Source organism: Macaca fascicularis, chromosome 2 (assembly GCF_037993035.2).
Source record: "Macaca fascicularis isolate 582-1 chromosome 2, T2T-MFA8v1.1".
In the NCBI taxonomy this organism is placed as follows: domain Eukaryota; kingdom Metazoa; phylum Chordata; class Mammalia; order Primates; family Cercopithecidae; genus Macaca; species Macaca fascicularis.
In genome coordinates, this window is record NC_088376.1 from 53834399 (window position 1) to 53858303 (window position 23905).

The 23905-nt window shown below is 38.1% G+C and overlaps 1 protein-coding gene and 1 long non-coding RNA gene across 3 annotated transcripts in view; one reads left to right on the forward strand and one right to left on the reverse strand.

Moving 5' to 3' along the window:
- CLRN1 (clarin 1) overlaps window positions 1-1802 on the reverse strand; it is a 44312-nt gene extending 42510 nt beyond the window's left edge. For both annotated transcript variants that reach the window (XM_005546097.4, XM_045386777.2), the window contains exon 1: window positions 1494-1802. In XM_005546097.4, coding sequence (XP_005546154.2) covers window positions 1494-1746 — 253 coding nt within the window. In that variant the 5' untranslated portion in view covers window positions 1747-1802. The remainder of the gene's footprint in view (window positions 1-1493) is intronic.
- Window positions 1-23905, forward strand: part of LOC135969651 (uncharacterized) — a 162289-nt gene that overhangs the window by 122873 nt on the left and 15511 nt on the right. The gene's annotated exons all lie outside the window — the stretch shown is intronic.

A 23905-nucleotide genomic window follows, 5' to 3' on the forward strand; every position in this document is an offset into this window, starting at 1 on the left:
GTTTTGAAACATGTCATATGGCATGAGTAAAGTTTATCTCCATTTCACTGTAGAAAATGTAAAGGCTCCAGAAAATTCACCAGTATTTTTGCTTTTGTCTAAATTCCTTTGTGAGAAGTTTTACTCACGCCTTGGCTGCCGGTGACTCATGGTTAAATCATCGCTCTCATCTTTTTTCCTTTTCGGTTTTTTAATACAGTTGCATATCACATGACATTCTGCTTTGTTTTCTTCCTCCCCCTTCCCGAGGAAAACTAGGCAACTCTAACAGCCCCATTACCTTAATGAATAAAAGCCATTCAGTGAAAAGACCTGGTATCCACTTCATCGATTAAAAAGCTGATGACTAACTCTTGGAAATTTTCTGGAGCCCTATGAAAATTCATATCACTTAGTAACCTATGTGAGCTGAAGGTTGGTGTCCAATGACTGCTAAGAAGATATAAGGAATGTCGCAGAAATATAAATAGACCAGCACTGAAATTTAATTAGGCACTGCATATGTTAATAATAAATTCAATTAATTTAGCCTTCTACCTATACTAGAAGGAAAAAAAAAACCTGGGCAAAATAATAATTCATTTTAAATGCTTCAATTGGTAACCTCCTTTCCTGAAGAGTGATTTATGCAGTAATTTACTGACTGTGTCTTCATAAGATTGTTCCAAACCAGCCCTTCTGAAATAATAATAACTTCTGAATGTGTGTTGTGAGAGATATAACAAATGACTTCTTATTAATTTTCATTTAATGAGTTGCCTATTCACATGGTAATTTTTAAAAATTCTCTTCTTAAGATAAACAGGTTATAAATACTGTGGATAACACTTCCATTTCACAAAAATCAAGACAAGAAAATCGCATATTCTCTACATGATTTGCAGGTCAATCAGTTTAAAATTTTCTATACTAAATAGGCATCCATTTCTTTCCCAGTTAGCACAGCAGATCATTTTAAATTTCTACAGCCAAATGATTCCAGATTGGTTAAAAATGAAAACTGAATATTTAGCAGCAGCAGAGGTCTTAGCAGAAATAATGGGAGGGAGTGGGGAGCAGGAAACAAAATCATGAAAAAGGTGGCAAAGCAGGTAGGGTTAAGTAGGGAGCCCATAACCTTGGTTCTTATTATAAAGAATAAAAGGCATAAAGATCATTCTTTACAGCTTTCCTATTTCCCCAAGTTTACTTTTTAAAAAAGACTCCATAATTTCTTACATAAATATTAATACTTACGAATCTTAATTGCTAATATTTCCAAAAACCTTAATTATGTAACAATGAATTAACTCTATGTTACAATAAAAAGAGCAAATATAAAATAATAAAAACTAGGAAGAAGAAATTCCTCAGAGTGATAGGTTTTTCATATGGTTCACACCAGTTTAAAAAGTCCTGCAATAAACAGGGCAAAACTGTCAAATATAATTCCTCACAACACTGGGAAGAGTCTGCCTAAAGTATTAAATAATTCAAATGCAATTGCTACTTACATGAGAACCGAAAGGGCCTTGCTCCTAACCCACACTGCCTCACGCCCTCTCCGTGGAAAAGCCCGTACTGCATTTCACCCATAAATTTGTCCAGCTCCTGCCCTGAGGCATTGACGAGCAGAGCTCCCGTTTTGCAGAGGATAGTGGCTTTGATCCACAACGGTGTCCCCAAGGCTGTCACAACTCCGAGGGCACATGCAAAGCTTAACACTCCAGCCATGCAAAAAATGATTTTCTTCTGTTGATTTGGCATGATGAGAAACGGCCTCTGTGAGGGCGAGGTTCAAAAACAAGACCTTTGTGAGCAATGGGAAGGGACTGCCCCTTTGACTGCATTTATTACAGAAGCTGAACGGACAGATCCCAGCTGAAAAGGCAACTTCACCATTGATGGTTCTCGCCAGGTTAAATGTCGGTAGATGAAGGCATCTTCATCACTCATACTTGGCTTTTCTCCTTTTCTGCTGCTTCTTCTCCCTAATTGGAAATCTTTGGATGAAGGATCTATAAAATAAAAGTCTTTCAAACTGCCTTCAAGTATCTCCTCTGTGTCACTTGGTAACAAAGGTCTAAGATAACAGATGGAGTCCCCCGTGTAACTTGATAAATGTTTCCCTTCCTCAGCCTTTTGTCTGATTGGGTGAGTTGAAACTTTCAGAAACAGGCTTGAATCTGATGGTAAATTTTCAGCAACTTGAGAAGTTCATTTATCGATATTTTCATTTTTGTTTTTATTTGTCGTTGTTTTTGGTGGTGGGGGAAGGAGCTTTAGCAGAGATAGGGAGAACCTATGTACATGTATTGATAATTGATGTCAAAATTTTTTAATTATAGCAGCATAAAAATATTAAACAGAATTGGGTTCTACATGAATATTAAGTGCTCTAGACCAACCATGGGTTCTAGTCCTTCCAACTTAATTTCTCCCAGATCCATGGTTTATACCTGATGTATCAATAGAGAATTTGATTCAAATTTTTCTTGGCTTACAGAAATATGAAAATGCAGGAGCAAATATCTAGATTTCTAAATGCTTTCCTTTAACAAGCTTAGCTGCATTAGGATAATAGCAAGGGAATGTGTTTCTGGGTCCAAGGAATACCAGGATCTGTAAAGATAAGGACATATTGATGGAAGGACGGATGGTGGTCAGATAGGTGACTCTATGGATTCATCATAAAAATGCACAGGTCTCAGCAAAGGCAATCTGTTTGGGAGATTAGAAACAGTTATGAGCAAAGATTAAGTAGCAGGTAGGCCCAGTTAAATGGTCAAGACCTGGAAACTAAAGTTCAGAATTCAGTAACAGCTTTTTAACTTTACATTTCCAATGAGATTCCTCCTTCTGCAGACACAAGACTCTCTCTCTCTCTCTCTCTCTCTCTCTCTCTCTCTCTCTCTGTGTGTGTGTGTGTGTGTGTGTGTATAAGTGTCTAGTGAATGTTTATTTAATGCCATGTTATTGTCCTGAACTCTGACCTACAAAGTTAATGTTTAGTAAGAACTTATGTCTGGCAACTTGCGAAGTATTCTACCTAAATTATCTCATATAATTCTCATAATTACCATATAATGAAGAAGAGGAGGAAAGAGGAGGAGAAAAAGGAGGAGAAGAGGAGGAGGAGGAGGAGGAGGAGGGAAGAAGGAAGAAGAATAAGAAAGAAGACAGAAGAAGAAAAAGAAATTATTCCTATCTTATGTATAAGGAACTTGAGGCTCAGAGAGTTTAAGCAACTTGCTGAAGAGAGTAGTGGAGCTGGGATTCAAATCCAGGTCTTCTACATCTGAGGTTGATGTTCTATTCTAAGCAAAGCCCCTGACCTTGAAAAGATGGCAAACACTTCAGTTTGGGTTGGGTTTGTCTGGGAGTAACAGGGGCAGACTAGCCCATTATTAGTTACACATCTTGAGTGTTTGAAGAACACAGACATCAGTAAATAGAACTTTTTCAGTTGGCCAAAAGCACATGTGTATGCTAGCTTCTATTCTTTTGATCCACCTTTAAGCATGACAGCTTAGAGAAAATTAATAAATGAAGACTTATTTCACACCATTTTCAGCATAAATGGGTCTCTACGTTATGCACACTTTGAAGGGAACTTTGAGGTATAGACTCGGAGTAAACTTCTCTCACAGCTCGCCTCTCCTAGGAGTGACAACAGCCAGTCTCGTTAAGGACAGACAACGAAGTATAGAACTCATTCTAGAATGCCGTGTACATTTGGGTAGAAGAGAGGCAATAAAAACATGGCCACAGAAGAACTGGCCATATAGAAATACCAAAGAGGCACTTAAAATGAAGTTTACAATATTAGTAAGTCTTTTTTATTTTGTATAACTTAACACAGAATAAACAACTCATTGCAGTTTATTTGGCCCTCTAATGAATTCTCCACTGGATTAACAATAATTGCTATCATGGCCCACTAGCAAAACAAGTGGGTGCCAGTGCCCCCAATAAGTGGTTATTTGGGCATATATGTGCCACGGTCACCCTAGAAAACTTAGTTTAAGATGTCTAAGCAGAGTTGAGCTTACTAAATCATCATATTCTGTCATTGGAAGAGACAGAACATTTCCAAAGCCTGGGAGAAGAAATCACCTACAACTTAATCAATACTATTAATAACCTCTACTACAGGGTATGGCAAGAGAAGGATAGTTACCATAAGACAGCGGTTTAATTAACCCAAACTCAGTCAAGTATATCTAAAGCTGTCCAAGGAGGAAAGCCTTGATTATGGGTGTAGAGAGCAATTAGATCACATCAGTTCTTAAGTTTGCATCAGTCTGTAGTGACATATTCACTCATCTGTAGAGGCATGGGAAAAATAAATACAACATACTGAGTTACTGTTATATCCTGAAATTAGGCCCTTCCTAATTTTTATTGTTAAATTTTTCTTTCTTTAATGAGATGATGGTAGTTGAATTTTTAATGATTTTGTTTGACAAATTTAGAAACTGGCAAACCTATGTCTACTCCTGATTTAAAACAAAACAAAACCAAACCCACTGGTCTATAACATAAAAGATCCCTGAGTGGAAAGGGTGAGGCTCACCCTTTGAGGCCTAAAACCTCACTCTTTGCTCTGACACAGTGGTTCTGAGTTTTGCTGCTCATTAGAATCACTCGAGAAGATTTTAAAAGTACTGATGTCTGTGTCCTCATCCCTGAGATTCAGATTTATTTGATTTTCAAGTATGGCCTTAGCGTCGAGTCACCCCAGGTGATTGCATTGTGCAGCCAAGGTTGGAAGCCACTGCCCTTATCTCCTTTTCACATAGCTACCTTCTGGTTACAAACTAGGCTTTGCAGGCAGCTCAGTGCTGGAATGCACACAGACATGAGCATCTGGGTCGCTAGAGAGGAATATGCTCATAGCAAATTAATAAATGGGCATTATCATTTACAGCTCAAACTTTCCTACATTTTTTCAGCACTAGGTTTCAGCATATCCACAACTAAAAGCCAGGCCCCGATTCATAGAATTACCCCCAAATCACCATGTGAATATCAATGGTGCTGTATCCTGTTCATGTGAGGCAGCCCCCCCTCGCCTCTTCTCCATGCAGCTTCCTTTCAAACTTCAGCATCAGCCACCCACAGGCTGCGTAGTAGTGTGTGTGATCCACCCTCTGAGAATGATATAATGGAACCTGGCAGTCATTATGCCTGACAGCCTTCTTTTGAAATTTCATCTTAAATGTCTTGAATGACAGTGATGACACCATTTTCCTTGCAGTCTCTCTGCGAATTTGAGTCATTAATGTCAGCAAGTTTTCACCAAGTATCCCGCTGAAATCTTTACTTCTCTCAATCTTAATAGGAATACACTTGGTGACATAAGAAAATGGAACTAGGCCTCCCCCTCCTCTGACCCCTTTCAGGTGCTGGATAATGATATAATTCTTCAGAGTGACTAGAGAGTCTGTAGAGAAAGGAGCACAATGGCAGACTCTGTTTTCACTTCCAGTGTAGCATTTGTGCCTCTTCTCACACTAACTTGGCTGCATCAGTTTTTCCTTATAACCATTTGAAAACAAAAGAAAAAAAAAAAGAAGCCCCATTCCCAAAGCATGCAAATTCTCACCTGATTTGTTCCCCAAGTATAAGAGACAGTATGGCATGGCATCGGAAGATCCTGTCCAGGGTCTCTTTCCAGCTCTATCGCTAAATTAAGAATTCCTTCTCTGGCATTAATTTTACGTATTTATGAAAAGAGTGGTCTGGGCTGCATAGGTGATTCTCAAATCATTTTCAAGAAGAAAAACCATTGCCTCAACACAACTCATGACAAATAAGACAAAAATTAAGCTGCTATACTGGGAGGGTGGGTGGTCAAGGAGTTGTCACTGGGCTCCCCAGCTCCCTACTCCCTAGAGTGCCCTATCCCCAATGTGAAAGACAGCTCTGAGAAGCACAGTTTGGCTCCTTTAGTTCCTATTTAACTAAAGAAAAAAAATTTTAATAAGCCATAGAACTACAATTTGGTCATTTGCTAGATTATGTCTCTTTTTTCTTTGCTGTGCTAACCTATTAGCTATTATAGAATATTGCATTGCCCACGGACACTGCATGGCTGATTATTCCAATTATTAATTTTTAGATTATTTAATGAGAGGTTCTATGTTTTTGTCTGATTTGTCACTGGTAGTACTGATTTTGATTTTCCTCCAAATGGATCATTATACTCCAAGGCCTCTCTAACAGATTCAACAAGAGTCTATCAAGCTTCCTATTCTAAGACAAGAGGCCTTTGTAAATCTACCCCATTTTTCTCATCTTTAAAGAAAAATCTGGCAAATTTGATTGACGTGCCTTGACTAATTCAAGTTGCTGGTGATCCTCAAGTAGCATTGTAATTTTCTAATGACTGTAAGGGAAAAAAACACTCCATGGAAAGAATTGATTGATTTATTAGAGAGAAAATTACCACATGTGCTAGACCTTGATTGCAGCTAATATTTGTAGAGCTAATTGCTTGAACTAGAGGATTAAAAGGATTGAAGGAAAGGAAGAAAAAGAAAACAAAGTTCTCTTGGAATACAGATGAACCCGCAGTGGATTTGGACTGAGAGGGAGAATTCAGTACAGGGATTTTTGGGGCTGATGATGGTTGTGGAGACATTTAGAATAAGTGGAAGAGTTGTGCTTCTGACACAAAAGCCACAGAGAGGAACCAGGGAGTGGAGGAAAGTTGCTGCTCATGCTGTCTGTTAAATAAGATCTCGTGTGACACCTTCGGATTTATCTGGGTTTCTTGTTGTATCTCACATTAAGGCTATGTTGATACTTAACCTTCACCCAGCAGAATGTCTGAGCTATTACAGAAAGGAGGAAAAAGTTACTTAACCTAAAGAGGTGAAGAAAGAAGGCATAGTTTAAGACACATCCTTTAACGATAATAGGCAAACCATATTCCTAGCACAGGGAAACAGATAATAATTTTCCTCGTTGATCTAACTTAGGATAGATGTGCTAAAGTAGTACATTTTGGGGTAGTTTGATATGGTGATTACCAACTTTTTTTTTTTTTTTTAAGACAGGGTCTCACTATATTTTCAGGCTAGTCTTGAACTCCTGGGCTTAAGTGATTCTCCTGCCTCAGTCTCCCAAGTAGCTGGGACCACAGGCACACACCACAGATATAAACTCTGTGGCAGCCACATTTGAACAATGTGACCCACCCTCTCTAGCCTACTTTGATTAGGAATAGACATCTAAATCAACCAGATTGTGTCTCCTGGAAATTTAAAAGTAATATTGAGAGACGCAATTCAAATCATTGGAAGCCAGCGTGCAAAAATTGAGAAGGAAGCAATTTTTTTTCCCGCCAATAAAGCCTTGAATGGCCCTATAATGCCCAAATTTATTGTTCAATTTTTCTCCAGCTGTCACCATTCTCCTTCCCGGCAGTCAAGTGTAGTTCTCTGTTTTCAAAGTTCTTTGTCTTTTACTTGTTTTGTCATTTTCCTATTTGTGTGCATTCTAAAGAAAGCTCCTGGGAGGCACTGATTTTCAGCTCTCCCCACCATCTGGCTCTTGGTCCAGGGCACTAGGTGAAACTGACTGTGATGGCTACCTAGTGAAGGGACAGGTGGTAGCTACTCAGACACTATGTGAGGTATATATATGTATTGGTTTCAATTGTCCACAGTCACAAGGTCTCTGTGGCCAACACTACCCTAGCTTAGTGGAAGTTTTCAATCAAGCTGGCCTTGTCTGGTCCTTCCTTCATCAGGGATGAGTATTGCCCTTTCATGCTGTCGCTACAGATGTTCAGGGCCCCACCCTCTTATCGTGGAGGAACCATAAGAGTTCCAGGCTGCTGAACTTCCTGGGATTGACTTCATGGAGAGAAGCAGAAGGAGTAGGGAGGGCTGTACTGGGTCCTGGAACACAGACAAACTGGGTTGCTGTTAGTCAAGGCTGCTGTCTGGTGGCAGGCCTCACTAACTGGCTACAAGAAGGACTGGATAGCAGCAGCACAACCGGGTAAAATCATCTGGGACTTGACTTACACTCCAACTCCAGCTTAGCTTCCCAATACACTCCCTTCTGACTACTGGGTGCCTTCCTCCTTTTTATTTTCCCAGACTACAATGACCTTTAGCAAATTGGCAGGCAGCAATGCGTGTCCTGCTTAGATCTGACTCTTTCTGCCTCCAACCCCCAGGGGAGATATAAAGGAATCAGACACGTAGAGAAGGGAGAACACGTGTGAATTAATATTTCAAATATCTTCTACCAAAACTGTTCTAGATGTGCACTCTTTCTCTTCCTTTAGTTTAATTATCAAGAATAAATACTTTGCCCATCTTTGAGAAGATGAAAATCCTTAATGTAGTACATATCTGTATACCTTAGAAAAATAATACTGTTCCTTTGGTAAAATATAGGCCAGTCACTAGGGCAGTAAAGTATTAAAACTAAATATTTTAAACCTGATGACCAAGACAGTTTTATTAAGCACTAATAAAGCAAGACAAAATTTCTAGGTTGAATCCTTTTCTAGGAAATTCAGATTGAAAGGAACAAAAGATCATTATTAATTTTTACTTCTCTCTGTGTATTTTATATGCACAGTCCTTATTTGAAAAAAATTATATAAAGGCAGATTGTAGTCAAAGAAATCCCAGAGGGGATTATGAAGGCCTTACCTATAAAGTTTATTTCCAAGATCAGCAGCTATAGCTGGGTAAGGAGATGGTAAGCTCTGGGAACCCTAAGCTGGAGTGGAAACTGTCTATGCAATTACCATAGTTGGGAGCCAAAACTCTTTGACTTGTCATGACTGAAAATCACCAGCAAGCCAGATCACACATGACATTGTGTCTTTAAATGATGTATAAAGACTGGGCACCGAGCCATGGGCACTACTGAGAATAGATGTAAATTCAACAAACCTGAGGTCCTTATGGAGAGCTAACCTTCACTCTGTGCCTTCACTTCTACTGGAATGAAAGCTAAGCTAGTTGATGACATTGTCATATTAATTATACAAGTAATATTTTATCATTATGAAAAAGATTATTTTAACAAAGATTTTAAAAGGAAAACCATACCATATGCAAAACTTATTAGATACGTATTACAGAACTAAGAGTAAAGCCTAAAATATAAAACTTCTAGAAGAAAACGTAGACTAAGGTCTTTGTTTCTTCTGGTACTGATTTTTGAGATAAAAAGAGTGTGAACCATAAAATTAAAAACAAGTTGATAAATTAAAATTTTCTGTTCTTTGATAAACACTAAATAATGAAAAAAAAAAGCCACAGACTGGGCAAAAGTGTGTGAAAAGTATATACATGATAAAGGACTTGCATACAGATTATATAAAGAAATCTCTAAATTTAACAATAAGAAAATGAATACCCCAATTTAAAATGGGCAAAATATTTGAAAGATACTTCTTCGAAGAAGAGACACGGGTAGCAAAGAAGCCCATGAAAGGATGCTCCATATCATTAGTTAGAACTGCAATGGGATATCACAGCCTACTTACTAAAATGACTAAAATTTAGAAAACAAACAACTGACAATACCAAATTCTGGCGAGGACGCAAAGCAACTGGAACCCTTTAGAATATTGGTGTGAATGCCAGATGGCACAGCCACTTTGGGATACAGTTTAACAGTTTCTTTCAAAGTTAAACAAGGCCGGGCGCGGTGACTCAGACCTGTAATCCCAGCATTTTGGGAGGCCGAGGCGGGTGGATCACGAGGTCAGGAGATGGAGACCATCCTGGCTAACACGGTGAAACCCCGTCTCTACTAAAAATACAAAAAATTAGCCGGGCACGGTGGCGGGCGCCTGTAGTCCCAGTTACTCCAGAGGCTGAAGCAGGAGAATGGCGTGAACCTGGGAGGCGGAGCTTGCAGTGAGCCGAGATCGAACCACTGCACTCCAGCCTGGGCGACAAGCAAAACTCTGTTTCAAAAAAAAAAAAAAAATGTTAAACACATACTTAAATATGACCTAGTAATCCTACTCCAGATATTTACCAAAGAGATGAAAGCAAATGCCCACACAAATATTTGTACAGAAATGTTTATAGTGGTTTTATTCATAATTACCCCAAAATGGAAACAACCCAAATGTTCATCAGCTGGTGAATGGATAAACAAACAGTGGTACATCTATACAATGGCACACTATTCAGGAGAAAAAAGGAACAAAGTAACACATGCACCAAAATGAATAAATCTTCTATGGTTTTTGCCAAGTGGAATAAGCCAGACTCAAAAGGTCATAAGTGATTTCATTTATATGACATCTGAAAAAGGCAAAGCTTAGATCAAGGGCAAAAATTAGATCAAAGGTTGTCAAGGGCTGAAAGTTGGGGAAGGGTATTGACTACCAAGGGTCATGAGAGAATTTTGTTCAGTGATGATTGTGGCAGGATTATGTACCTGAAAATGCTTGTGAAAAGTTCTTGAATTGTATACCTAAAAAAGGAGAATTTTACTAAATGTGATTTATATCTAAATAAAATAGAATATCTTTAAATGTCACCACTCAGCATATAACTCTCTAGTTATTTTCTCATGCAAATAAATAACCTCTTTCAATATGAATTAACCTCTTTCTTAGAATAGAAAAACAGGATATTCAAATCAATTTATTATTTTGTTTGACAAAACTGTTACATATACTATTTCATACAGGGAGCATTGCTTGCAAAAGAATTATAAGTTAAGAAATGCTTCCTCCAAAACTTGTTCTATTATAAACATTCAATATGTTTTGAAAGAAGCAGCATCATCAAGATACCTGGGTTCAATGGAAGTAGTTCCTAGCACTAACTTACCATGACCACATCAAGTTAACTTTCCTCCTTGTTTTTCATTTTTTTCCTTCTTCAGATGAATAGGTTGGACATGTTTTGTGCTTCTGGACCTTTTCTCTGCCTATACAGGTACAGACCAGGAACACTGTCACCAGGAGCAGTTCTCATCAGATGGTGATTTTCAGTGGGTTGAGGAAAGCAGCCAAGGGAGGAAATAACTCCTAAGGGATTAGTTTAATATCTTTCGGGGGTGTAGAGATATTTTTAAAGCCTTCACACATCTGAAATTCTTGGGGTGAGTTATCCCCTACTTATTTGAAAAATTATTAGATTAAATAATCTCCACGAGGCAACTTGGTGCATTCTGGGATTCTGCCGAGGGCATAATATGTGTAAGGTAATGTCTACCTACCACTAATTTCATGCCACACATAAGTTTTTATTTTTGTGATGATTCAGAAGACACTCTAATAATACTCCCTTTGGAAGTTCTAGTTTTTGCTTTAAATAAGTAAACTGGTATTCTGATTAATTCTTCAGTAAGGTGCGATGGCTCTTGCCTGGTATCCCAGTAACCTAGGAGGCTGAGGCAGGAGGATAATTTGAAGTTTGGGCAACATAGTGTGACCCTGTCCCTAAAATAATAATAATAATCATCATCATCATCATCATTCTTCAGTCTCTTGTGACCTTACTAGGAAGAGATCCATTTTCAGAGCCCTAGAAAAAACAAATCAATGAACTTGTAATGCTGAGAGATCGACTCTGGAATGTGGTGCCTCTGGTGAAGCAACACTTCTACACTATCCCCTTCAAGTTTCTTTTTGTTACCTCTTTCCCACTTCCCCACCCCTCATCTGTCTCATTTCTCTGTTTGTCTCTCAGGATCCCAACAGGAATCTTTGGCTCACTAAAATATAATCTGAAAAGGAGAGTTTAATAAAGGGACAATTTACAAAGATGTGGGAGGGGTTTAGGGAAACTACAAGGGATGATAGAGTCCCTATCAGAACTGAAGGTGGCTGGGGAGGGCATAGTCCTTGAACCTATAGATAGAGAAGCCTGTGTGGAGAGGGCCACCTGACGGGAACTATGCCCTTCTGTTGACTTCTGGAGTCCACCATAACCCCACAGGGAGGAAGATGACAGAACAGACAGCTCCACTTGACTCTTTTCCTTTCCTCTCCTCTGATCTGCTGCTGGTGCTCCCATTGACTGAACCCAACAGGAAACCAAAGGTCAGTCTCTCAAGGCATAAGCAAGGTTAACAAAATAGATATGGAGGGGTCAGATATAAGAAATCCTGCTAGCTATTGCTATTTATCCATCTATCTGTCACCTGTCTATCTGAAATAGTTAATACATATACATGGCTTTAGAAATTCAAAAATTGTAAAAGAGTAAACAGTGAAAAAAAGTCTTCTTTTATCTCTGACCTTCAGTCTCCCAGGCACTCTTCCACCAAGATAATTTCTTATGAAACTTTCCTGTTATCTTCTCTGATCATCTTAGCATAGATGTAAATACATCCTCCTTCCACCACTTGCATTCTAAGCCAACGGCAATATGCCATGCAAACCCTTCTGCATCTAGGATTTTTCACTTAATAAAATGTCTTTGTGAGGATTCCAATGGATACACATAAATGGTTGTTTTGGTTGTTTAGTCTGTCTGATTGTTTTGACAGCAACAAATTCAACTTTTAATAACTATTGGGTAGGAGCTCACTGAAGATACATGCGCTGTTGCTCATGCACACATCCGCAGCCACTCACTGTAACTCCCCAGGAAATATTAATACACACCCTTTCCTTAATTTGAGGTCTGGAAGCAATTCTCGGCTGCATCCACATTTGCCACCCTATGCTAGAAATGACTAGTCCAAGATGTGCCAGGGTAATGTTTCTGAGTTTGGATTCTCTGTGTGTCAGGGGTGGAACCAAATGCTAAAGTTCGATTTTATACAGTACCCAACCTGGGCAATTTACTTTCAGCCAGGAAACAGTTCCAAATATTTGATTTGGACAGGGCCTCCTTAAACATACTTTTTGTCTTCTTTCTTCACAATTTGGATGCCTTTTATTTCTTTTTCTTGCCTAATTGCTCTTGCTAGAATTTGCAGTACTGTGTTAAATGTAAGTGGTGAAAGCTGGCATCCTGCTTCATTAGAGGAAAGACTTTCAAATTTTCACCATTGAGTATGATGTTTGCTGTGATTTTAAAATACGGCTTTTATTATGTTGAAGTGGTTGCTTTTTCTTCCTAGTTTGTTGAGGTTTTTTTTTTTTTATGAAAGGATGTTGAATTTCGTCAAATGCTTTTTCTGCATAAATTGAGATGATCATGTGGGTTTTTCTTTCATTCTGTTAATAGGGTGTATTGAATTTGGTGATTTTCATACATTGAATCATCCTTGCATTCCAGGAATAAATCTCATTTGGTCATGATGTATAATCCTTTTAATATGCTGCTGAATTCAGTCTTCTACTATTTGTTAAGAAATTTTCCATCAGTATTCATAAGGGATATTGGTCTGTAATTTCTTGCAGTGTCTTTGCGTGGCTTAACAGGGTACTTGCTGGCTTCATAGAATGAGTTAGGATGTGTTCCTTCCTCTCCATTTTTTGGAAAAAGTTTGGGAAGAATACTAGTTCTCTAAATATTTGGTAGAATTTAGCAGTGAAACCATCAGATCCAGGGCTTTTCTTTGTCAGGAGATTTTTGATTCCTGATTTAATCTCCTTACTGGTCATAAGTCTATTCAAATTTTCTCTATTTCATTATGATTTAGTCTTGGTAGGTGTGATGGTTAATATTGAGTGTCAACTTGATTGGATTGAAAGATGCAAAGTACTATTACTGGGTGTGTCTGTGTGGGTGTTGCCAAAGGAGATTAACATTTGAGTCAGTAGACGGAGAGGCAGACCTACTCTCAATGTGGATTGGCACCATCTAATCAGCTGCCACCATGACTGGAATAAAAGCAGACAGAGGAACATGGAAGAACTAGACTGGCTGAATCTTCCAGCTTTTATCTTTCTCCTGTGCTGGATGCTTCCTACCCTCAAACATCAGACTCCAAGTTCTTCAGCTTTTAGATTCTTGGACTTACACCAGTAGTTTGCCAGGAGCTCTCAGGCCTTCAGCCACAAACTGAAGACTGCACTGTCACCTTCCCTGCTTTTAAGGTTTTGGGTCTCAGACTGGCTTCCTTTCTCCTCAGCTTGCAGATGGCCTATTGTGGGACTTGACCGTGTGATTGTGTGAGTCAATATTCCTTAATAAACTCGCCTTTCGATCATTAAAAAGTCAGGAAACAACAGGTGCTGGAGGGGATGTGGAGAAATAGGAACGCTTTTACACTGTTGGTGGGATTGTAAACTAGTTCAACCATTATGGAAAACAGTATGGCGATTCCTCAAGGATCTAGAACTAGATGTACCATATGACCCAGCCATCCCATTACTGGGTATATACCCAAAGGATTATAAATTATGCTGCTATAAAGACACATGCACACGTATGTTTATTGCAGCACTATTCACAATAGCAAAGACTTGGAATCAACCCAAATGTCCATCAGTGACAGATTGGATTAAGAAAATGTGGCACATATACACCATGGAATACTATGCAGCCATAAAAAAGGATGAGTTTGTGTCCTTTGTAGAGACATGGATGCAGCTGGAAACCATCATTCTTAGCAAACTATCACAAGAACAGAAAACCAAACACCGCATGTTCTCACTCATAGGTGGGAACTGAACAATGAGATCACTTGGACTCAGGAAGGGGAACATCACACACCGGGGCCTATCATGGGGAGGGGGGAGGGGGGAGGGATTGCATTGGGAGTTATACCTGATGTAAATGACGAGTTGATGGGTGCAGCACACCAACATGGCACAAGTATACATATGTAACAAACCTGCACGTTATGCACATGTACCCTACAACTTAAAGTATAATAATAACAAATAAATTAAAAAAAAAAAAAGAAATGATAAAAGAAAACAGTAAAAAAAAAACAAAAACAAAAAAAAAAAACTCGCCTTTATGACAGAAAACCAAACACCACACGTTCTCAGTCATAAGTGGGAGTTGAACAATGAGAACACATGGACACAGGGAGGGCAATATCACACACTGGGCCTGTTCGGGGGTGGGGGCCTGTGGGAGGAACAGTGTTAGGAGAAATATCTAATGTAAATGACAAATGGATGGGTGCAGCAAACCAACACGGCACATGTATACCTATGTAACAAACCTGCACGTTGTGCACATGTACCCTAGAACTTAAAGTATAATAAAAAAATAAATAAAATGCATCAAATATGTTTAAAAAATTAAAAAGTAATAAAAAATAAACTCCCCTTTATATATACATCTATTCTATTAGTCCTGTCCCTCTAGAGAATCCTTACTAATACAGTAGGTTTTGTGTTTCTAGGAACTTATCTATTTCTTTCTTCTAGGTTATCTAATTTGTTGGCACACAATAATTCATGGTACTGTATTCATAATCCTTTTCATTCTGTAGAATTGGTAGTAATGTCCCCACTTTCATTTCTGATTTTAGTAATTTAAGTCTTCTCATTTTTTTCTTAGTTCATCTGACTGAAGATTTGTCAATTTTGTTGATCTCTTCAAAGAACCAACATAGGTTTTACTGATTTTCTCTGTTGTTTTCTATTCTTTTTTTCATTTATCTCTGCTCTAATCTTTATTATTACCATCCTTCTGCTGGCTTTGGGGTTAGTTCCCTCCTCTTTTGCTAGTTCCTTAACTTGTAAAGTGAGATTGCTGGTTCGAGATTGTTCTTTGTTTTTAACATAAGCATTTATGGTAGTGCCCTCTCATCTGTGGTTTTACTTTCTTTAATTTCAATTGCCCACAGTCAACTGTGGTCTAAAAATAGGTGAGTATAGTACAATAAGATATTTTGAGAGACACATTTGCATAACTTTTATTGCAATATATTGCTTAATTGTTCAATTTTATTATTGTTTATCTCTTACTATGCCTAATTTACAAATTAAACTATCATAGCTATATATGTACAGGAAAAAACATGGTATATATAGGATACTAGCTGAGGTTTCAGGCATTCACTGGGGACCTTGTGATGTACCCTTCATGAATAAGGGGAGACTAATGTTTAGCTATAAATTTTCCTCTTTTCAATGTGTCCTGTAAGTTTTGATATGTTGTATTTTATTTTCATTTGTCTCTAAGTACTTTCTAATTTCCTCCTTGTGATTTCATCTTTGATCTATTGATTAAGAGTATTGTGTTTAATTTCCACAAATATTTGAAGTTTCCACCCTTTTGAAATTATTGATTTCTAACTTTATCCCTTGTGGTCAATGAAGATACTTTGCATGACATCTATCAGTTTAATTCTATTGAGACTTGAGACTTAACTTGTGGCTTATTATATTTCTATCCTGGAAAATGTCACATGTGCATTTGAGAAGAATATGTATGCTCGTAGTTGGGGGTAAAGTGTTCTATATATGTCTGTTTCACCTCGTTGGTATATTGTGTTGTTTAAGTCCTCTACTTCCTTGCTTATTTTCTGCCTGTTTGTTTTATCCATTATTGAGAATGGGATATTGAAGTCTCTGACTATTATTGTAGAACTGTCTATTTCTCCATTCAGTTAGGTTAGTTTTGGCTTCATATATTTTGACAGTCTATTATTAGATAGATGTATAAAGGTTTATAATTGTTATCTTTCCTTGCTCTGTTGAAGCTTTTATTAAAATGTAATGTACTTCTTTGACCCTTGAAACAGTTTTGTATTTAAAGCCTATTCTGTCTGATATTACTATCACTACTTCTGCTCTCTTTTGGTTACTATTTGCATGAAATATCTTTTTCCATCTGTTCACTTTCAATCCATGTCTTTTTCAATCTATTTGATCTAAAGTGAGTCTCTTGTAAACAGCATATAGTTTGATTATGTGTTTTTTTTTTTCCATTCTGCCAATCTTTCTTTTGATTGGAGAGTTTAATCTATTTATATTTATATTAATCACTGCTAAGAAAGAACTTAGTTGTGTCATTTGACTATTTGTTTTCAACATGCCTTGTAAGGTTTTTGTCCCTCATTTCCTGCATTATTGTCTTCCATTACGTTTCATTGGTTTTTTTGTAGTTAAATGTTTAAATTCTTTTCTCATTTTCTTTTGTGTATACTCTATTACTATTTTCTTTGTAGTTACTATAGGAATTACGTTTAACACAGTAAAGTTATAACACTCTAATTTGAACTTATACCAGCTTAACTTGAATAACAAAGAAAAAATCTGCTCTTTTACAGCCTCGTCCCTACCTCTTTTAGTCGCTGATGTCACAAAATTACATCTTTTTCTATTTTGTATGCCAAAATATATGCTAGTAATCATTTTAAATACATTAGTTTCTTAAATTACATAAAAAATAGAATGTGAAGTTACAAACCAAAGTTACAGAAATCCTAGCTTTTAAACTAATAATTGTTTTTTTCAATGTGTTAATCTCTCAAACCATGTAGAAAACAAAAGGTAGTGTTTCAAACTGTTTTTATGATAATATTGACTTTTATAATTGCATGTGTGTGTACCTTTATCGAGATTCTTATTTCTTTATAAGGTTGTGAGTTACTGTCTAGTGTTCTTTTATTTCACCCTGCCTGACTCCCTTGAACATGTCTTACAGGGCCGGGCTAGTGATGACAAACTCCCTCAGTTTTTGTTTTATCTGGGAATATCTTAATTTCTCCTTCACTTTGAAGGACAGTTTTGCCAGATAAAGGAATCTTGGTTGACAGTTTTTTTGTTTTGTTTTGTTTTAGAATGTTGGATATATCAGCCTTTTAGCCTCCAAAGCTTCTGATGAGAAATCTGAAGATTTCTTGCATATGATGAATTATTTCTCTCTTTCTGCTTTCATGAGTCCCTCTTTGTCTTTTGAAAGTTTGATTATAATCTGTCTCTGTGTGAGTCTCTTTCAGTTTATTTTACTTGGAGTTATTTGAGCTCCTTGGCATTTATATTTCTATTCTTCATCATATTTGTAAAGTTTTCAACCATTTTTTCTTTAACTGTTTCCTCTACCCCTTTCTCCTTTTCTTCTACTGGGACCTTCACAGTATGTATGTTGGTGGTGTTCGACAGGCCCCTTAGGCTCTGTTCACTTTTTGTCAATCTTTTTTCTTTCTGTTTCTCAGACATGATCATTTCCATTGTTCTACGTTCAGGTTCATAGACTCTCTTCAACCTGCTCAAATCTGCCTTTGAATCCTTCTAGTGATTTTTTAATTTCACTTATTGTACATTTCAGCTCCAGAATTTCTTATTGGTTTCTTTGTGGGTTTTCTATTTCTTTATGGTTATTTCCACTTTGTTCAAATATTGTCTTCTTGACTTTCTCCATATCTCCCTTTAGTTATTTGAGCATCTTAAGACAGTAATTTTAAAGGTTTTTGTCAACTAGATCTACCATCCGATTTATTTATTTATTTATTTTTCTGAGACAGAGTCTCACTCTGTCACCCAGGCTGGAGTACAGTGGCGTGATCTCAGCTCACTGCAACCTCCACCTCCTGGGTTCAAGGGATTCTTGTGTTTCAGCCTCCCAAGTAGCTGGGACTAGAGGTGTGCACTAACACACCTGGCTAAGTTTTGTATTTTTAGTAGAGATGGGGTATCACCATGTTGATCAGGCTGGTCTCAAACTCCTGGCCTCAAGTGATCTGCCTGCCTCGGCCTCCCAAAGTGCTGGGATTACAGGCATAAGGCACTGTGCCCAGACACCATCAGATCTTTTTTCAGGAGCTGTTTTGTTTATTTATTTTTTTCCTTTGAATGGACCATATTTTCCTGTTTCTTTGTGTATGCCTTATAATTTTTTATCAAAAACCAGACATTTAAATCTAATAATGCAGTAACTCTGGAAATCAGATTTTTCCCTTTCACAGGTTATACTATTTTCATTATTTTTTTTGCTTTTAAAAAAATTGTTTTAGGTAGGTTGCTTCTGTGCCAAGGATAAGCCTGAGGTGTAAAACTAAGGTCTTCCCAAGTCTTTTCTGAGCCTGTTTTTCTCTGGGCATGAACAGTTATTCTAATTGCTAATGTATGTGCAGTTGCTTTTGAATGTCCTAGTCTTCAACGTCTGCCTCCCAAAAAGGAAAGAAGAGAAAATTAAGGATGTGGAGAGTGGTGCCAGCCATGTACTCCTTTGGAAGTCACTTCAGCTGGACAGGGAGGGGCTTGCCACAGTGGGAGAGGTGCAGCAGCAATGGCCACCTGTGTGTTTGTCTGCACCTCTGTGATCAGAAGCTGCAATCAGTGATGGCTGGGCACAGTGGCTTATGCCTGTAATCTGAATACTTTGGGAAGCTGAGATGGGAGGATCGGTTGGGGCCAGGAATTCAAGACCAGCCTAGGCAACATAGTGAGACCTTGTCTCTACAAGAATTTGAAAAATTAGCTGTGTTGGTGCATGCTTATAGTCCTAGCTACTTGGGAGGCTGAAGTGGGAGGATTTCCTGAGCCCAGAGTTTACAAGCTGCAGTGAGTTATGATCGCACTACTGCACTCCAGCCTGGGTGATGGAGCAAGACTCTGTTAAAAAAAAAAAAAAAAAAAAACTACACACACAGGGTATTCAAAACAAAACAAAACAAAACAAAAACCAGAAGAAGCAGCTGCAATCAGCGAGCAGAGCACAGATGCACAAATCCTCAGCATTTGGGGGTCAGGTTCCCTGGCTCCCACAAACTGTGTAAAAGCTGCTTCGGGAGCAAGTGCACACCTGCATACCATGGGGCTGCGAGTGAAGGACGGATAGCTGCTACCGCACTAAGAGATGAAATTGACCACAGTTAACCACAATTTACTAAGCCTTCCCTAGACATTGCAAATTTTCAACAGACTCCAGAGCTCCTAAATAGCTACATCTGACAGACTTTGCCAGTGAAATGGTTTCTAGGTGGGGAGACAAATTCCTGTTGCTTCCTACTTTGTCATCTTCCCAGAATTCCCTCCTTGCACAAAAGTTTTTGAAACCATTGAATCTTTTGTCACCTCCAAACAACACCCTAAATAAGCAGATCTTTAGTCTCTAATAATTCTAAAAGTCAGGAGTAGTCATATGTTTAAAACGAGTGATAATCATGTATGTGAGGATGAAATGGAATAGTATAAATACCTTGAAATAGTGCTTAGCATATAATAAATGCTTAATAAATGTTAGCTATTCTTTATTATAATAATTTTTATTTAAATTATAATTACTTTCTGAACTGGGGAGATGCCTCACCAGAAACAGTTAAAATATCAAGGATATTTTAAGAACCTGCTGGACCAAGAATTAACACTTGCTACATTTTGGTTTCTATTTTTATACCAAATTTTAAAACACTAAACATAAGACTTAAATTTTTGACAATTTCTTGCTCAATTTCCTAGTATGCTTAGATATCATTCTAATATATCTTTTCATATAGGTTCTCTCTGAAATATATAACTTTAGAAAGATTTAGAGTTCTTAAGTGGGGCTATTTTATTCTGTTTTAGTCCTTGGTAGTAACTTCCAACCAATGAATTCCCTATAGGAATACTCACAGTTTAGTGTATGCAATATGATTAATTTTAGCTCCAGAAAAAAGGCAGACATTTTTTCTTTGAAAATTTGAGCGACTTTAATGTATTGTGAATGTGTGTGGAGGATCTCATTCAACTGCAGTTTCTTATCTCATCAAAGTTATCTCTTCACATCCTTATGACATTTGCCTAGTTTTAATTTGTAGGAGTAATATTTTCCAGGTCAGAGGAGAGAGTAAATTTTCCATAGCTAATTATCCAACTAAAAGCTGATGTACATACAGACACAATTCTGTTGGCATTTACAGGGCATTGAATACCAAAGAAAATATATTTTATGATTATCTTTGGGACCTGAATGTACCTATATTATAGGAGAATTGGTAATAAAGAAGATTTATCAATTTAATTACTGGTGTGTTACACTTGGGCACCGTGTAGCAATTTTTTGGTCCTATGAATAACTGTACTGAACAGGGCTGAATCTATGATGTAGCCCACAATGAAGTCTCAGAGGTATGGTTCCCGGAAGAAATGTGATTGCTGAACTATCCCCTTGTCTAAAACTTTGCCCAACATTGTGATACACATGGTCAAGTGCAAACATCCTCTTTAGAAATTTCAAAGATCTGGCAGGAAGTCTTTGCAGTAGAAGTACTCTTTGTGTTTGAGAAACTAATTGAGTTCAGTATAGGCATGGAAAACATTTGGAGGAATACGCCAAAATGTTAACAGTGGCTATGCCTTGGGGAGTGGCGTTGAATGTGAAGGAGGAAAACCAGAAGGGAACTTTCACTTATTATTTCATCTGCTTCTCTATTACTGAACTGTTTATAACCTGAATGTATTAATTGCAGAAAAGAGGCAGCAGCCTTTACCAGCCGACTAGTCTCCCAGCTCAGAAACCAGGGAAGTAGACACACCATTTCTTTTTCCTTCACTCTTCATGCCTGATCAGTAATTGAGCTCTGTGAGTTTTGTTCCTAAATAGCTCTCAAATGCATCCCTGTTCCCCATCTTCACAGCTGTGCCTCAGCTCAGGCACTCAGGAACAGTCCTCTGACTAACAAAAAGAGCCTCTGAACCTGACTCCCTACCCATCTCCCCTCAGCTCCTAAGATGCACCAGCACCACCACCTCCCCTCACTCCTCCACCTTCCCCACTGCAACTCCTACTCTGACCCAGAGCAAACCTGACCTGGTCACTGCCATGCTGAAAAATCCACCACCCAGATACTGATAACTGGGGAGGTTATACATGTGTTGGGAAAGAGGGTAGATGGGGAATCTCTTTACCTTCCTCTGAGTTTTGCTGTGAACCTAAAATTGCTCTTAAAAAATAAAGTCTATTAAGAAAAATACCCCACCTAGCACTCTTACCCAGCTCTAACCTCTTCTCTACAGACTTTAAAAAATTTGATTTGTTTATAATTGCAAATCTGACCAAGAACACCCAAGACTCAAAGAAAGAATCATTCTTCAGCCTGGCATAAAAAATCCTCATGATCAAAACTGCTCATCTTCCTAGTCTCACCTTCTCATACCCCTGTGTCCTCACCTGTGTGGTTTCTTCTTCCCTGATTTACCCCTCCCTGCTTTGGTTTCCTTTGAAAGCTTTTGCTCTTTCTTCTCTGTGAAGTCTTCCTGGCACCTCTAGACAGAGATGGTTCCACCCTTTCTAAATGGCTGATTAGTCCATTATCATACATTATGGTAATGATTTAACTCCTTTCCTCTAACACTATCATTTTTTGAGAACAAAGAGCTTTATTTATTTTACCTATACATTTATAGAGGCATACCTTGGAGATACTGCAAGTTAGATTCCAGAACACCACAATAAAGCAAATATCACAATACAGCAGATCACACAAATTTTTTGGCTTCCCGCTGCATATAAAAGTTATGCTTATACTATATTGTAGTCTATAAAGTATGCAATAGCATTATGTCTAAAAAATGTACAAACCATAAATAAAAACACTTTATTGCTAAAAAAAAAAACTGCTAATAATCATTACAGCCTTCAGCAAGTCATAATCTTTTTGCTGGTAGTGGGGCTTGCTTCAATGTTGATGGCTGCTGATTGATCAGTGTGGTGTTGCTGAAGATGGGGTGGCTGTGGCAATTTCTTAAAATAAGACAGTAATGAAATTTGCCACATCCATTGACTCTTCCTTTCACAAAAGATTTCTCTGTAGCATGCAATGTTATTTGACAACATTTTACTGTCCTTCAAAACTGCAATCAGTCCTCTCAAATCCTGCCACTGCTTTATGAACTAAGTTTATAGAATATTTTAAATCCTTTGTTGTCGTCTCAACAGTGTTTGCAGCATCTTCACCAGGAGTAGATTCCACCTCAAGAATCCACTTTCTTTGACTATTTATAAGAAGCAACTACTCATCCCATCCATACAGTTTTATCAGGAGACTGCAGCCAATTCAGCTGCATCTTCAGGCTCTACTTCTAATTCTAGCTTTCTTGCTCTTTTCATCACATCTGCAGTTATTTCCCCCACGAAAGTCTTGAACCTCTCAAAGTCATCCATGAGGTTGGGAATCAACTTCTTCCAAACTTCTATATTAATATTTTGACCACCTCCCATGAATCTTGAATGTTTTTAATGGAATCTAGAATGGCAATTCCTTTCCAGAAGGGTTTCAATTTTCTTTGCCCACATCCATCGGAGGAATCACTGTGGCAGCTACAGCCTTATGAAATGTTTTTCTTAAATAGTAAGACTTGAAAGTCAAAATTACTCCTTGATCTATGGGTGGCAGAATGGATATTGTGTTTATCCATAGCCTGCTATTCTCCATAGCAGGCATGAGACCATTAATCTCCTCTACATCTCTATCAGAGCTCTTGGATGACTAGGTCCATTAAAAATGAGCAGTAATATTTTGAAAGAAATCTTTTTTTTCTGAGCAGTAGGTCTGAACAGTGGGCTTAAAATATTCAGTAAACCATGCAGTAAACAGATGTGCTGTCATCCTGGCTTTGTTGTTCCATTTATAGAGCTCAGGCAGACTGGATTTTGCATAATTCTTAAGGGCCTCAGGATTTTCAAAATGGTAAATGAGCATGAGCTTCAACTTAAAGTCACTGGCTACATTAGCCCTTTACAAAACAGTCTGCCTGCCCTTTGAAGAGAAGCTTTTTTTTGTTTTGTTGTTGTTGTTGTTGTTGCTGTTGTTGTTGTTGTTGGAGTCTCACTCTTGCTCAGGCTGGAGTGCAGTGTCGTGATCTCAGCTCACTACAACCTCTGTATCCCAGGTTCAAGTGATTCTCCTGCCTCAGCCTCCCTGAGTAGCTGGGATTACAGGTGCATGCCACCATGCCCAGCTAACTTTTTGTATTTTTAGTAGAGATGGGGTTTCACCATGTTGGCCAGTCTTGTCTCAAGCTCCTGACTTCAAGTGGTCCACCTGCCTCAGCCTCCCAAAGTGCTGGGATTACAGGCGTGAGCTACTATCCCTGGCCCACCCTTTGAAGCTTTGAAGCCAGGCCTTGACTTCTCCT